General features: G+C 33.6%; 1 protein-coding gene across 2 annotated transcripts; it reads left to right on the top strand.

Annotated features, from left to right (window-relative positions):
• On the top strand, positions 1–5,069 carry LOC132858394 (T-cell surface glycoprotein CD3 epsilon chain-like). Of its 2 annotated transcripts, none has more exons than XM_060888713.1 (5): positions 1–292; positions 998–1,231; positions 1,932–2,069; positions 2,168–2,232; positions 3,593–5,069. In XM_060888713.1, the coding sequence occupies exons 1-5, from the start codon at positions 220–222 to the stop codon at positions 3,647–3,649; spliced, it is 567 nt and encodes a 188-aa protein (XP_060744696.1). In that variant the 5' UTR covers positions 1–219; the 3' UTR covers positions 3,650–5,069. The 2 variants fall into 2 exon arrangements, with proteins under 2 accessions (XP_060744696.1, XP_060744695.1); XM_060888712.1 differs by having other exon boundaries at positions 992–1,231.
• The last annotated feature ends 7,852 nt before the right edge of the window (positions 5,070–12,921 follow it).

The raw sequence follows: 12,921 nt of genomic DNA, 5'->3' as shown, positions 1-12,921 counted from the left end.
AGAGAGAGAGAGAGAGAGAGAGAGAGAGAGAGAGAGAGATGAAAGTATAAATTGTCAGTTAAGAGTAACAAGAGTTAGTTTGAAACCTAAGATTTTCTTCAAAAGTAATTCTGTACTGTCGAAGTTTTGAACATATTAAGATATATAGATATATATCTATATAAGATATATATATATATATAAAAAACTACAAGCTACAGCAAGCTACAAGAAACAAAAATGAACCAACATCGAGTGAGCTACGTCTTTTTCTTCTTCGCAATCGCCACTACCGTTGTGGCTGGGCAATCCGGTAAAACCAACCAAAAAATTCTTTAATTTTTAATTTTTTTATTTCTATTTCAATTTCATTCGATTTATAATCATTTTGTGTTGCTGTTTTTTAATGTATTAGCTAAATACATTAGAGTTCTTTATTTGTTGTTAAGAATTGATCATTATCTAAAAAATGAGATGAAAAACTGAAGCACTGTCTTCCGACATTAAAGTTAGCTAGATTTGGGTTAGAAAAGCAAATCAGACTTTTTTTTTTTAGCAATTTGTTGATATGAGCTTCTACAATTCTTCTTGTTCTAAATCTTTTAATAAAACATGACATTTTGGTCATAAAAAATGATAAATTTCAACGAAAAGAATAGAAATGTCAGAATTCTGAAGGTTTGTTTCATAATTTTGGCTTCTTAGCTACTTAAAAACTCAAGGGAAACTTTCTCGTGAGGGAAACTTGATGCTGGGTTTGATATTAGAAACAAGTGAAAATAAGTCAAAATTTTACAAAAAAATCTGACATGAATTTTAAAGTTTGTGCACACATCTGGAATGGAATTTAATGGAGTTTTAGCTTTAATGCTCATTTGAGATTAAATTTTGCAATGTACACAAAAGCTTTGCATTCAGTTCACTAGCATTCAGTCACATGATGGGAGACAAAAATGGCTTTGAGGGCAATTCTCACTGAGGGAATGTGTGTGTTCTTACTTTCTGACTTCAGGAACAGTGAGTATCAAGGATCGTACAGTCACATTGACATGTCCGGTTAAGGAGGAGGAAAACCAAGAAAACCAAGAAAACCAAGAAGAAGTAATAGAATGGAAGATAGTCAATTCTGATAAAAAAGTAGAAGAAACAAGGTATTATGCCATATCTGATTACAATGACAAAAAGGATGGATTATACTCCTGCAATGTTAAAGGCAAAAAAAACACTCATTACTTCTACATCAAAGCTAAAGGTAAGTGCAATTTAAAAATTTATCAGGTTAGTCTTTTTTAGTCAGGAAGCAACACAATGGGAATTCAAACTGTTCTTTGTGTCAATTATAGCAGATACATCTTTAACTGACATCTTTGGTGTTTAAAATATTTAAAGAAACAGGACAGCATCAATTAAAACTAAATAAGCAATAGAAAGAATGTTTCATGTTAAGTCACACAACAAGAATAATTAAAGTGATTTAAGGACCAATTTTGCGTGTTGAGTCTCACAAAATTAAATCAATTTTTCATGTTAAGTCATACTACTCTAATATAAGTGATTTAAGGACAATTCTGCATGTAAAGTGTAACAAAATTGATTTAAAGACAATTTTTCCGGTTAAGTCACAAAACAACGCTATTTAAAGCAATTTAAAAGAATTTATGAAAGTTAAATTATGCAACATGACTTACAGCGATTTCGAGACAATGTTTCATGTTGTCACACACCATGAAACAAACTTGATCCTAAGACATGTTTTCGTGTTCAATCACAAAACATTGGATAATTATTTATAGAACCTAACATTCATTGAGAAAATGTGATGAAAAGAGATTTCAAATAAAGTGCTCCAATTTTTTATAATTGATGTATGTCTAACTGATTATGTCTCTCTCTCACTCTCTCTCTCTCTCTCTCTCTCTCTCTCTCTCTCTCTCTCTCTCTCTCTCTCTCAGTGTGCGATGGGTGTGTTGATCTGGACATGAATTTGGCCTTGGTGGTGGTATTTGCAGACGTGCTGTTCACACTCATGGTCGTGTTCACCGTTTATTACTGCACTAAGAAGAGCGCTGGAACTGCTGGCCCTCAGAGACGTAATACACACACACACACACACACACACACACACACACACAATTTACAATGCACACAAATGCATACTAAACACACTGATATTTTTTCTGCATTACAGCAACACAAGCGCGTCAAGTACGAGGTCCGACAAGAGGACCTCCACCTCCTGACCCTGACTATCAGGTAAAGCAAAGTGTGTGTGTGTGTGTGTGTGTGTGTGTGTGTGTGTGTGTGTGTGTGTGCAGTGGATCTTTAAAATATTTGAAGTTTACAACTTTTTCCTGAATTTGAATTTCACCTGACATCTTGTGATGTCACAAACTAACCAATCAGCAGCTATGATTTAAATTTGTGTAAATATACTGAGTTCACGCCCACATTGTGCCCACAATCACAATCATTCTTTATCTAATTAGTTTTTTTCCTTCCACACGTTTACTTTTTCACTGTTTGTTTTTTCTCTATCCCTTTCTTCCCTTACAGTGTGATTTTTTGTCTTTCTTTTTTTTTCTTCCTTTGTTTCTTTGTTTCTTTGTTTCTTTCTTTCTTTCTTTCATGACAGACTACTTATGTCTTCCTTTCTTTCTCTCTGTTATCTATTGCTTTTTCTATAATGACTTCTTTCTTTCTTTCTTTCTTTCTTAATTTTGTTCTTTCTTTCTCTCTGTTTTCTATTGCTTTTTCTATAATGACTTCTTTCTTTCTTAATTTCTTTCTTTCTCTCTGTTTTCTATTGCTTTTTCTATAATGACTTCTTTCTTTCTTTCTTTCTTTCTTTCTTTCTTTCTTTCTTTCTTTCTTTCTTTCTTTCTTTCTTAATTTCGTTCTTTCTTTCTCTCTGTTATCTATTGCTTTTTCTATAATGACTTCTTTCTTTCTTTCTTTCTTTCTTTCTTTCTTTCTTTCTTTCTTAATTTCTCTCTGTTATCTATTGCTTTTTCTATAATGACTTCTTTCTTTCTTTCTTTCTTCATTTCTTTCTTTCTTTCTTTCTCTCTGTTATCTATTGCTTTTTCTATAATGACTTCTTTCTTTCTTTCTTTCTTTCTTAATTTCATTCTTTCTTTCTCTCTGTTATCTATTGCTTTTTCTATAATGACTTCTTTCTTTCTTTCTTAATTTCTTTCTTTCTTTCTCTCTGTTATCTATTGCTTTTTCTTTCTTTCTTTCTTTCTTTCTTTCTTTCTTTCTTTCTTTCTTTCTTTCTTTCTTTCTGTACACTCACTGCCTCTAGTCCATCTATTACTCTGCATAAAGTATTGGCCCATCATCTATCTTGTCTTTCAGTAGCTCTTATTTGGTTGGTGGTTCCTCCTCATCCTAAAACACAGAAGACTTTAATCTGTATGTAGAATACAGTGTGTTTCTGAGATCGTTGTCTGCACAGTTACAGAAGTCTCACTGCCCTCTCACATTTCAACAATCATCTAATCATTCAGTAAAAGATCGACCCCAAAATATATTACAGTAATACCATACATATAAATATAAATATCAAATCACTCGCTTAATGTGTGTTTTTCTATTTCTTTACATTTTGCAGCCTCTGAACCAGAACACACGTTCGGCCGATGTTTACGCTACGGCACACCGGCGTTAATGGACCTACAGTCAGCAGACCATAATTACAATCATCATTTCTTTCTTTAAGCTGTAGCTTTTATTACACAAGCAGGAAATTCTCACTTAAAGGAAAAAATCGAATAATTCAAACATTTCTATCAATATGGAGAAATAAGTACAAGCCAGAAACATACATGAACAAGTTCTGATATATACGTTATATTTATATAACGAGGTAAGAAAAATTAAGTACATTTTCATTTTAAAACTGAAATCACCACAAACATGCATTTAAATATATGAATATTCAATTGAATTATATGAATATGAATATTCAAATCAAATATTTCATCTCTTCTGTTAGAAATATTTTAGAAATAATAGATTTTGCAATTCAAAGCATTTTTTTACCAAACACATTGAGCAAGAATGTATGTTTCTTTCCATCCTCGAAGTAGCTTTAGATTTCTTCTTATTTCTGACTCTTTTTATGTTTCTCTACACTGTCAGCTGAGAAAAAATTCATTGGAAATGTTTAATATACAGTATTACAAGTTAAGGATCTGAGTCAATGTCATTACTTTCTGGCTTTGTTACGTACGTTCTTCTAAAAACGTACCCACGCTTTTCAGGTCAGTTTTGCGTGCTTTGTTTCACGGATCTAGAAGACGTAGCGTGGCTTCATGACTAAAAAAGCGTGTAATTTTTTTGAGTTTAAAACCATTTGTTGTAGATTATGATGCTTGTATAATATTTAGGATGACAGACTATACAGTCCTGTTGTTCGTCAGTTTTCCATTTTTATTTTTATTCAGTAAATTTCATTTTCATGTTACTGTGAGGTCATAACAATGACGATCACGCTACAGGATGTCAGATTAATTTCCCAGCTTTATGATGAACCCTAGCTTTATAGAAAACTTTTAAATAGTCTAGTATTTATTTGCATGCCTTGTTTTGTTTTCCGCACATATTCTCACAAATTCTCCATTGCGCTAAGGATTATTATTGGCTTAGAGTTTTTTTTTAATCATTACAACGTTCTTGTGATAAAGCTACTAGAACATTCTTTCAAGTAATAAGCAGATGCATAGCAATATGGTATTTCATTTCTGTGTGTAAATACGTATAAACTGTCTGTACGTTCATGTTTATTTTTATCAAAATGAAAAGACGTTTTGATGATTTAGATCATTTGAGGAACCGCACTGTATTTACAAGAAATGAGCTGGAAATATCAGTGTGACTGATTCTGTGGGATGTTAGGTTTCTGTTATAGGACTTGTTTTTAAACACGTCGCTGTTCCGAACCAATCAGATGGGCTGACTCATGGAGATATCAACTTTTTTTCCCCCTCATATATATGCATGCTGTTCTATATCATACTTTTGTGTTGAGTGTCTTAAATGATGTTTTTGTTATGAATTTGTAAAATAAAGTTGCATCTGCAGTTAAACATTTGTATTGTAAAAAATATTTTTTCAACGTCTAGACCAAAATAAATTAGGAATGCTAAAGATCATAAAACAAATCAATAAACACATTTTAACATGTAGTTCAAATATTTCAAATTAAGCAATCATATTTTCACATAATTTTATCATCGAATTTTAACTGCTTCTAATCAGTTTGTATAAAAAGGTCTAAAATGCCTCAGAATATCTGATATCTCATAAGCAATCTAAAGAACAATCTTTTAAATTAATTCAATTCAGTTTTATTTGTAAAACACATTTAGCAATAAACTCAAGCAACTTTACAGAAATCCAGGTGTGACAGAGTTAAAACGCTGAACTGAAATGAAATACTCACTGAAGAAGATGAGGGTGAAAAGGTGGAGAAAAGAAAATACATGTGTTCAGTCAAGAATATTGTGAATTACTCGGCCCAGATGTACCATATACCTCTATTTTTTGGGGGGCAGGTAACAGGCCAAGGACAGAGCCTTGTGGAGCGCCAAATCATAAATTATTTCTTCACTGGAGTTGAGATCTGGGTCACATTCTGTAAAGGATTTAGGTCTTGGGCCTGTTGTACATACTGTAGCTAGTAGTTATGACCCAGAACTTCACCTTTGTTTAGTCCAACTTCGTATGCTAGCTAGCTAAATGTTAACTTTGTCCACTTTAATTACATAAATCTAAAAACTAGTCAGTAACATCAGTAAAAATGACTAATTAACTAACTAAGTTGGCATTATTTAGTGTTTTTTCTTATTGTTTGTCTGATTCTTTCGTTTTTGTTTGTTTTTTTCACCCAAACACGTCTGCTTCTTTGTGAGCTTCTGACATTAGCCAAAAATATTAGTTACATGAAATGCAATTCATGGTCTTTTTTTGACCCATAAATCTTCCTGTCTTACGAATAAATCATTTCAGTAGTCGAAAAAGCAAGAAATGACCTGATTAAAACTATTTAAGAGCCATATTACCATAGCAACAAGAGAGATGTCATTAATGTTATATCCACTGAATTGTATTGTACTTGATGAGATATTTCCCAACAAAATTTCTTCACATATTTCTTCTACATATATATATATGTTTAAAAATGTACCACATTTTTAGTGGTAAACAATGGAAAAGCTAAAACAGTAGCAAGAGCTGGAAACAGTAGCAAGAGCTGATTAGAGATGATTCAGGGGAAAAACTGCATCAGTACAGCGTCACTTACACAACGTACGGTACATTTAGAGATAAAAGAATGATTAAAATCACGAGGCAAGTGAGCATATACATGTCAGCTTATTTAAAGGAGTCTAATAAAAGAAAACCTTTGAGGTTTCTGCTCATTTCCTTTGTATAAACCTCGCAGGAGCTCGTTTATAAAAATACTCAAATTACACAAACACATACAGTCACTGTGAGGGCAGATTTGCCAAGTGTACCAGTGTTGTTTACAGCTACAGAAATGAATCAAACTACACTCACACCACTTTATTACGAAGACCCGGATAACAATAAAGAATACGACACTAGATGTAACAGAGGTGTCTCTGTTACATCTAGTGTCCTATTCTTTATTGTTATCCGATGTTAGAGATGTGTCCTCTTGTATTTGAGTTTCTGTGTGTTTCTTTTTTGTTTCCCCCTCTGTTTCGTCTCGGACTTCTATAAAGAGCCAGGAAGAACTTGCCAAAAGTTGACAACTTTTCGCCAAGAGCTTTCTCCAGAACGCAGGATTTGTCCTGACCAGCCTGTTGTAATAGTAGTAGTAGCTCATACCATTTATGTTTTGTTGCTATTGTAATATCAGGCAGATTCACTATCTTCTTTGTCACTTATGTGTTTGATTATTTGGAGGTTGCAGGGAGGAGGTTGCACTTTTTGTTTCCCTTTGTTTTCCATGGTTTTGTGTTAATGAGAAAGTGTTTTTGTTTTTGTTTGTTAATTTAATTTAGCTAGATGTCTTCATTTCCCATGTGGATTGCTTTTTGCTTTAGTATTTATTTGTCTTTTTGCTATTTGCTGTAAATATACATCTTGAAGGTACTTAGTTTGTTCCTGGTGCTGTGGCCGGACTCAGATCATTGCTCTTTAAACCATATCTGATCTGCTCGTAACCCTAGTCTAACACTGCTCAATTATCCAATCAGACAATTGTGTAAAGCAGCGTAGTGTATAAAATAATGAAGATGATGAACAGGTGAAGAGCTTCAGTTAAACATCATTAAACATCAGAACAAAGAAAATATCAGTCAGGGTTTAGTTAAATGGTTAATTGTTTATGGCTGCGACTCTTTTATTAATCTTATTAAGATGCAACAATTTTAGGTTTTTTTTTCCTCCTCAAATATTATTAACATTTTTTTTTATTTTATTTGAAAGGGACAATGCACATCAATCAACATTTTTTGTTTACATGCAAGGAATTTTCTAGAAAGCCTTAAATTAAGTCCTCACTAATGCATTTTTTCATTTCATTACATGCTTCCTAAAGTGTGTCATCTTGGCTAAAAGAAGGTTTTGCACTCACGGACTTTAGTGGGCAATAGTATATTTTAGTGACTTTTATTATACAGAAACATTGATGTCATGAATTAAACCTTAATTCTGAATGTTGGTCTACTGCCTTTAGGTAAAAAACACAAAAAGGAATATACGTATTTGAGGTAAACAACCCTCCCTGAAAGAAAGAAATCTGGCACAAAAGCAAACACAAATTTGTTCACATTATCATTTCTGAATCTGACCGAAATTCGACAGAAATCTGGTCCGCAATGTTTCTGCGTAACTTCAGGTTCATTTTGATCAAGAGTACATTCCCAGAACAGCCCACAGTAAACAAGCTGAGAATCGCATTCTATCGATATCTGAAAAGCTCTCGCCCTTCGTAACATTTAAGACCAATGTCTTGTTTAAGACAAATGACGTGTTTAGAGTATATTATTTATCCCCAAAGTAAAAATTTGTCTAAACGGCAACAACACAAGAGCAACAGGAAAGATTTTAAGACTTTAAAGTACCACAAGAATGAACATGAAACAAGTTCTGTCATGTTCAGCAGCTAAAATCTTATTTTCTTGCCCGCAAGAAAATAATTAATTCTTGAAGAAAGGTTTTGTCTTTTATTATGCTGTTAAATAACTAACAACAAAACAAACAAAATCCTTTAAATGAAGCATTAACTTTTCGTTGTTATTTTAAATTATGTTTGTGATCTGTAGTAGCGTTAGCGGGAAATACGTGAGCGTGCGAGTACAGGACTGGCATCTCGTCTGAACGTATTAACATCTTGATAAAGATTTATATTCTTTTGAAGCGCTTCAGCTTAATGGAAAGTTGGATTTGTTCTGAAGTTCTGAACTAATACGATGTTTGAGTATCAGTTACCAGTGCAGTACAGAAAGATATTAAAAGAAAATACCTGATTTGCTTGTTTTCACTGATAAAAGAGTAAAATAATAAAGGTGTTTGTGTCTTTCATGTGCACATGATGTTAGATGTTTTATATCTGAATGTGTGTCAAGCTCCGACACTTCTGAGAGGAAACCGCAGACACGTTCGCTTCAGCCGATTAGCACATACTCGATAAAACTCTCACAATGCATTTGGGCTTTAAAAAAGTTTCACATTTTATAGGAACTGCTCGAGAGTTATACCTTGTTCCGGTTACTTTCAAGTTGGAATTCTTCAATTTTATGGCCCAAAAGCGACTTTGTATTCATTTGACCAAACGCTTTGCTTCAATTTCATTTTTTGGTCATTTTATAAGGCGTTATGAAGTATTAATGTTGTGTAATGTGTAATAAGAATCAACCCTTTCTCCATTAGTTGCTTGCACAATTTTGGGAGTATTTTCTGTATCCCAGACAACAAATGAGCTATGGCGAAAAATGATTTCTACAAATTGTCACCATAAATTCAGCCACAAAATCTCTCTCAAAATTCACTCCCACAAAATGAGACCAAACTACATGACACATAAGTTATGGACCAAAACATACAACAGGGCCACTTTTGGTTTAAAACTGCACTAACAGTTATGACATTTATGATTGGTGCGGTTTGGATAATGGTTTTGTTTTTTATTCTAAATAGTGAGTCCATAATGTACTGCTTTATCCACAGGTACAACACTGCTAACAAGAAATTCTAGCAAAATACAAAGTACCATCAAAACCAAACACAAATTTATCATTATATTGGAAGAAAAGAAATACAAAACCCTAACTATATTTCTTTTTAACAAACTAACATTTGTTGTATTCAGTGGTAAGCTGATAACAAATCTGAAATTAAAAATGGCATAGTATGAACACGATGATGATTGCCTTCAGTCTACCCTTCAGTGGCTGGAAAGAAAAAAGAGAGTCAACATCTGTCCCACATGAAAATAAAAAATTAAGTTAAGTAATAAAGACAATTTTTGCTAGCTGTGATGTTTGGATAGAGAGGTGTTTATAGTCTCTGTGTCATTTGTTTGGTGCTAGTGGTTTACTGATTAGCATTGTTCCATACCTGATATGCCTGATATGTGTCTTCGAGCCAGAGTTCAGTCACTTGATCTGTTACTAGAAAACAAAACAAGGACAGAGAGGTGCTTGGACGAAGAAAGGCAGATGAATCTACCTAGGACTTTCGAATTTTGATACCGTTACAAGACTCCTACAAAACGTTAAACCCCTCTTACAGCTATGTAACAATGTGTAATAAAACTCTGTAATTGTTTCAAGAATATATCATTTGTATTGATTTTGTCAGCTAGCGAGCTAACAATAGTTATTCCGACTGGATTTCTGAGGTAATTTCTAATTTTTCTCTCAGGTTTATAATTTTTGTTGCTAATCCTACTGAGTAAGATAACTTCAGTTAATCTGACTGGATTTCTGATTAGATTTTAGTTCATACTGTTAAAATGTTTATTATTAACCAGCAAATGAGAATTTCTGAGAGGAATGTAAGATCATTTTTATACATGTTTATTAACTTCTCAGCTAGCCAACAGGAGCTAGCCTGCTACGCTTGAGAGGACGTTTATACATTCCTGACTGGATCTCTAGGTGGATTTTCTGATAGGATTCTGAGTCATATTCACAAATATCGATTATTCACTAGCCATGAAATTATCAAAACAAAACATCAGCTAAGGTTTGGTACATAATACACAGAGCTCAGAGATAGTTTCCCTAGCCAATATTCTAATAGGAGCTTATTTGTCAAGATTTCTGTAAGGTTTTAAGTGATATTATAAATGCACATTATGTTTACTAATAACACTAGCTAGTTCACTAACATGAGCTAATCTGATGCAAAGTCTAAGAGGATCTTTAAGACATATTTACCATATCCATAATCTTTACTGCTAGTGCTAGTGAACTAACAAACATGAGCTAATCTGACAGGATTTCTAGGAGGTTTTGAAGTTGCACCCAGATTCATATCCTTCTCAGGATTTCCAAGAGTAAATTTAAGACAGCTTTTTAACGATCTCTGTTAATACTCTCCAGCTTTCAGGCCATAACCTAAAATAATAATATTCTAGAAAAGTTGCTATGATTTAAAAAAAAAAGTGCAGTCAGCTACTTAGAAATGTTAAAGAAAATTGAAGAGCTTTCTACAAAACTGTCACCATGAATTCAGCCATAGCTCCACCGTAATGAGACTAGACCACATGACACATATGAAAAAAACATACAGCTTTTGGCTTAAAGTTAAATGTCACACCACAAGAGGTTTCTCCTTAAACATGATTGACGTTTGGACTACTTAAAACCGCTGTTAATTGCGAAGACGATTAAAAAGGTGGCCAAAACTGGGAGAAGTGGTAGCTCAGTGGTACCTCAGTTGGACTACTGATTGGAATGTCATGAGTTTGAACCCCGGGGCCACTAACTGCCACTCCTGGGCCCCTGAGCAAGGCCCTTAACACTCAATTGCTCAGACACTCTGGATAAGGCTGTCTGTAAAATGCCATATATTTAATTTAAACCAAAAGGTTTAATGATCCAATGATCATAATACTCAAGGAGCAGGCATTCAGTTTAATTCAGCTTTCACAAGCTGAAGAGAAAAAACTATTTTAAAAAGAATTGTCAAATACCTGCACAAGTAAGACTGATAGACTGGACATGCTTTCAAGCAGTCTATTAAGGGCAAAAGTAATTGTCACAATGACTGCATGTAATTGTTAATATATGTGACAACATTAACTTGTTTCACAGAGGTTCCAAAACTTTAAATGAATTTCAATAAATGAAAAAAAGAGAATAGGATACACCCTGGACAGAGTGCCAACCCATTGCAGGGCACACACACACTCTCATTCGCTCACACACTACGGACAAATTTTTCAGAGATGCCAATCATCCTACCATGCATGTCTTTGGACCAGAGGAGGAAACCGGAGTACCCAGAGGAAACCCCAGAGGCACAGAGAGAACATGCAAACTCCACACACAAGGCGGAGGCAGGAATCCAACCCCCAACCCTGGAGGTGTGAGGTGAACGTGCTAACCACTAAGCCACCGTGCCCCTCCAAAATCGTCAAGCTAACTGATAAAGTTTCTCATCTGATACAAAGCAATGTGAAGGATTTCATTTCTCAAATTTATTCCTTTGTTACTTGTTAAAATTTTTATCCAATCAAAGTTCACATGTTTTAACTATAAAGTAGAATTTATCATAAATGTACTGCAAACTTAAAGGCTTCTTCTGCATCAGCAAGTAGGTCAACTTTATGTTGAGCAGTCCTCCAATTTTACAGCTAAAACGATCACAATTGTGTGTGTGTGTGTGTGTGTGTGTGTGTTTGTGTTGGTTAGCCATGCAATCCAAAATTGAAACTTTTACGCTGTGCTTTTTAGTGTTCAACACAACAAAGTAAAAAGCTGAGTTTGAGTAAAAAGCAGTGTTCTTATTTACCTTCTGGCTTTTCAACACAGTGTAAACCTAGCTAGTTAAAGACTAGCTAGTTAACAAAAAAATAAGATAAACAGCTGCTATTTTGACAGTAACATATATAAAGCAATTAACAGAAAGATGAGGAAGGTGGGATGTCATTAACGGTGCAAAAATGGAGAAAAGCTTTTACTTCTGCCACGTTAAACAAGGTTCACATCATGCTAATCTTCATAAAACCTAACCTAGAACGCTAGCTTGAATGAAATCACATGAGGATGTGTAAAATTAAACTTTCAATATATTAAGACAACCTTGATTTAGAATTAGAAATTGCTGGTTTTTAATGTCAGGTGAGTTCACAAGAAGCAAACATTTTCCAAACTTTCTACATGTGTATAGTTGGTTTTAATGATCAGAATCACAGTGTGTGGTGCACCAAAGATAACTACTGTAGATGGAAGAAAACGGAAAGAAAAAAAAAGCAACACGGTGTGTATGTCTGTGTAGGTTTTAGGCTAATTATGGGTCTTTCTCACACACACACGCACACACACATGCACACACACGAATACAGGATGTTAGAAGTACCTCGGCTTGTGTGCTTGGTTCATAAAGCAAAACCGCAGTACATTAAGCGCTAAAGCTTAGCACTGTCAGAGTGCACTCAATGTTACACATTTTAATTGCGTACTTAATTTCATTGTACATTTTTAAAAAAGAAAATAGATTAAAATCAATACTTCATAAAGTAATCCAAAAAAGGTGTGTGAATTTTAAAACGTATATAATTCATATTTTAATATATTCTAATTATTTATGTATTTTAATAAATATGAATAAATCCATGTTTTGAATCACAAAATTTGTGTTCAATTGAAAAAGAAATGAGGCAATCTTTTTTTTTTTTTCTTCAAATTTATTAGATTTAAAAGCATCACAAAAAAAGCTTTCAGTTTACAATAATTG

The sequence above is a fragment of the Tachysurus vachellii genome, chromosome 15 (assembly GCF_030014155.1).
Source record: "Tachysurus vachellii isolate PV-2020 chromosome 15, HZAU_Pvac_v1, whole genome shotgun sequence".
Lineage (NCBI taxonomy): Eukaryota > Metazoa > Chordata > Actinopteri > Siluriformes > Bagridae > Tachysurus > Tachysurus vachellii.
This window is presented reverse-complemented; position numbering and strand designations above follow the sequence as displayed.

What these genes read in the sequence shown, in the direction of transcription:
- LOC132858394 (XM_060888712.1), top strand. Translation starts at nt 220, where the DNA reads ATGAACCAACATCGAGTGAGCTACGTCTTTTTCTTCTTCGCAATCGCC. An exon ending in CGTTGTGGCTGGGCAATCCG is followed by an intron (nt 293 to 991) that starts GTAAAACCAACC and finishes TTCTGACTTCAG; the next exon opens with GAACAGTGAGTATCAAGGAT. An exon ending in CTTCTACATCAAAGCTAAAG is followed by an intron (nt 1,232 to 1,931) that starts GTAAGTGCAATT and finishes TCTCTCTCTCAG; the next exon opens with TGTGCGATGGGTGTGTTGAT.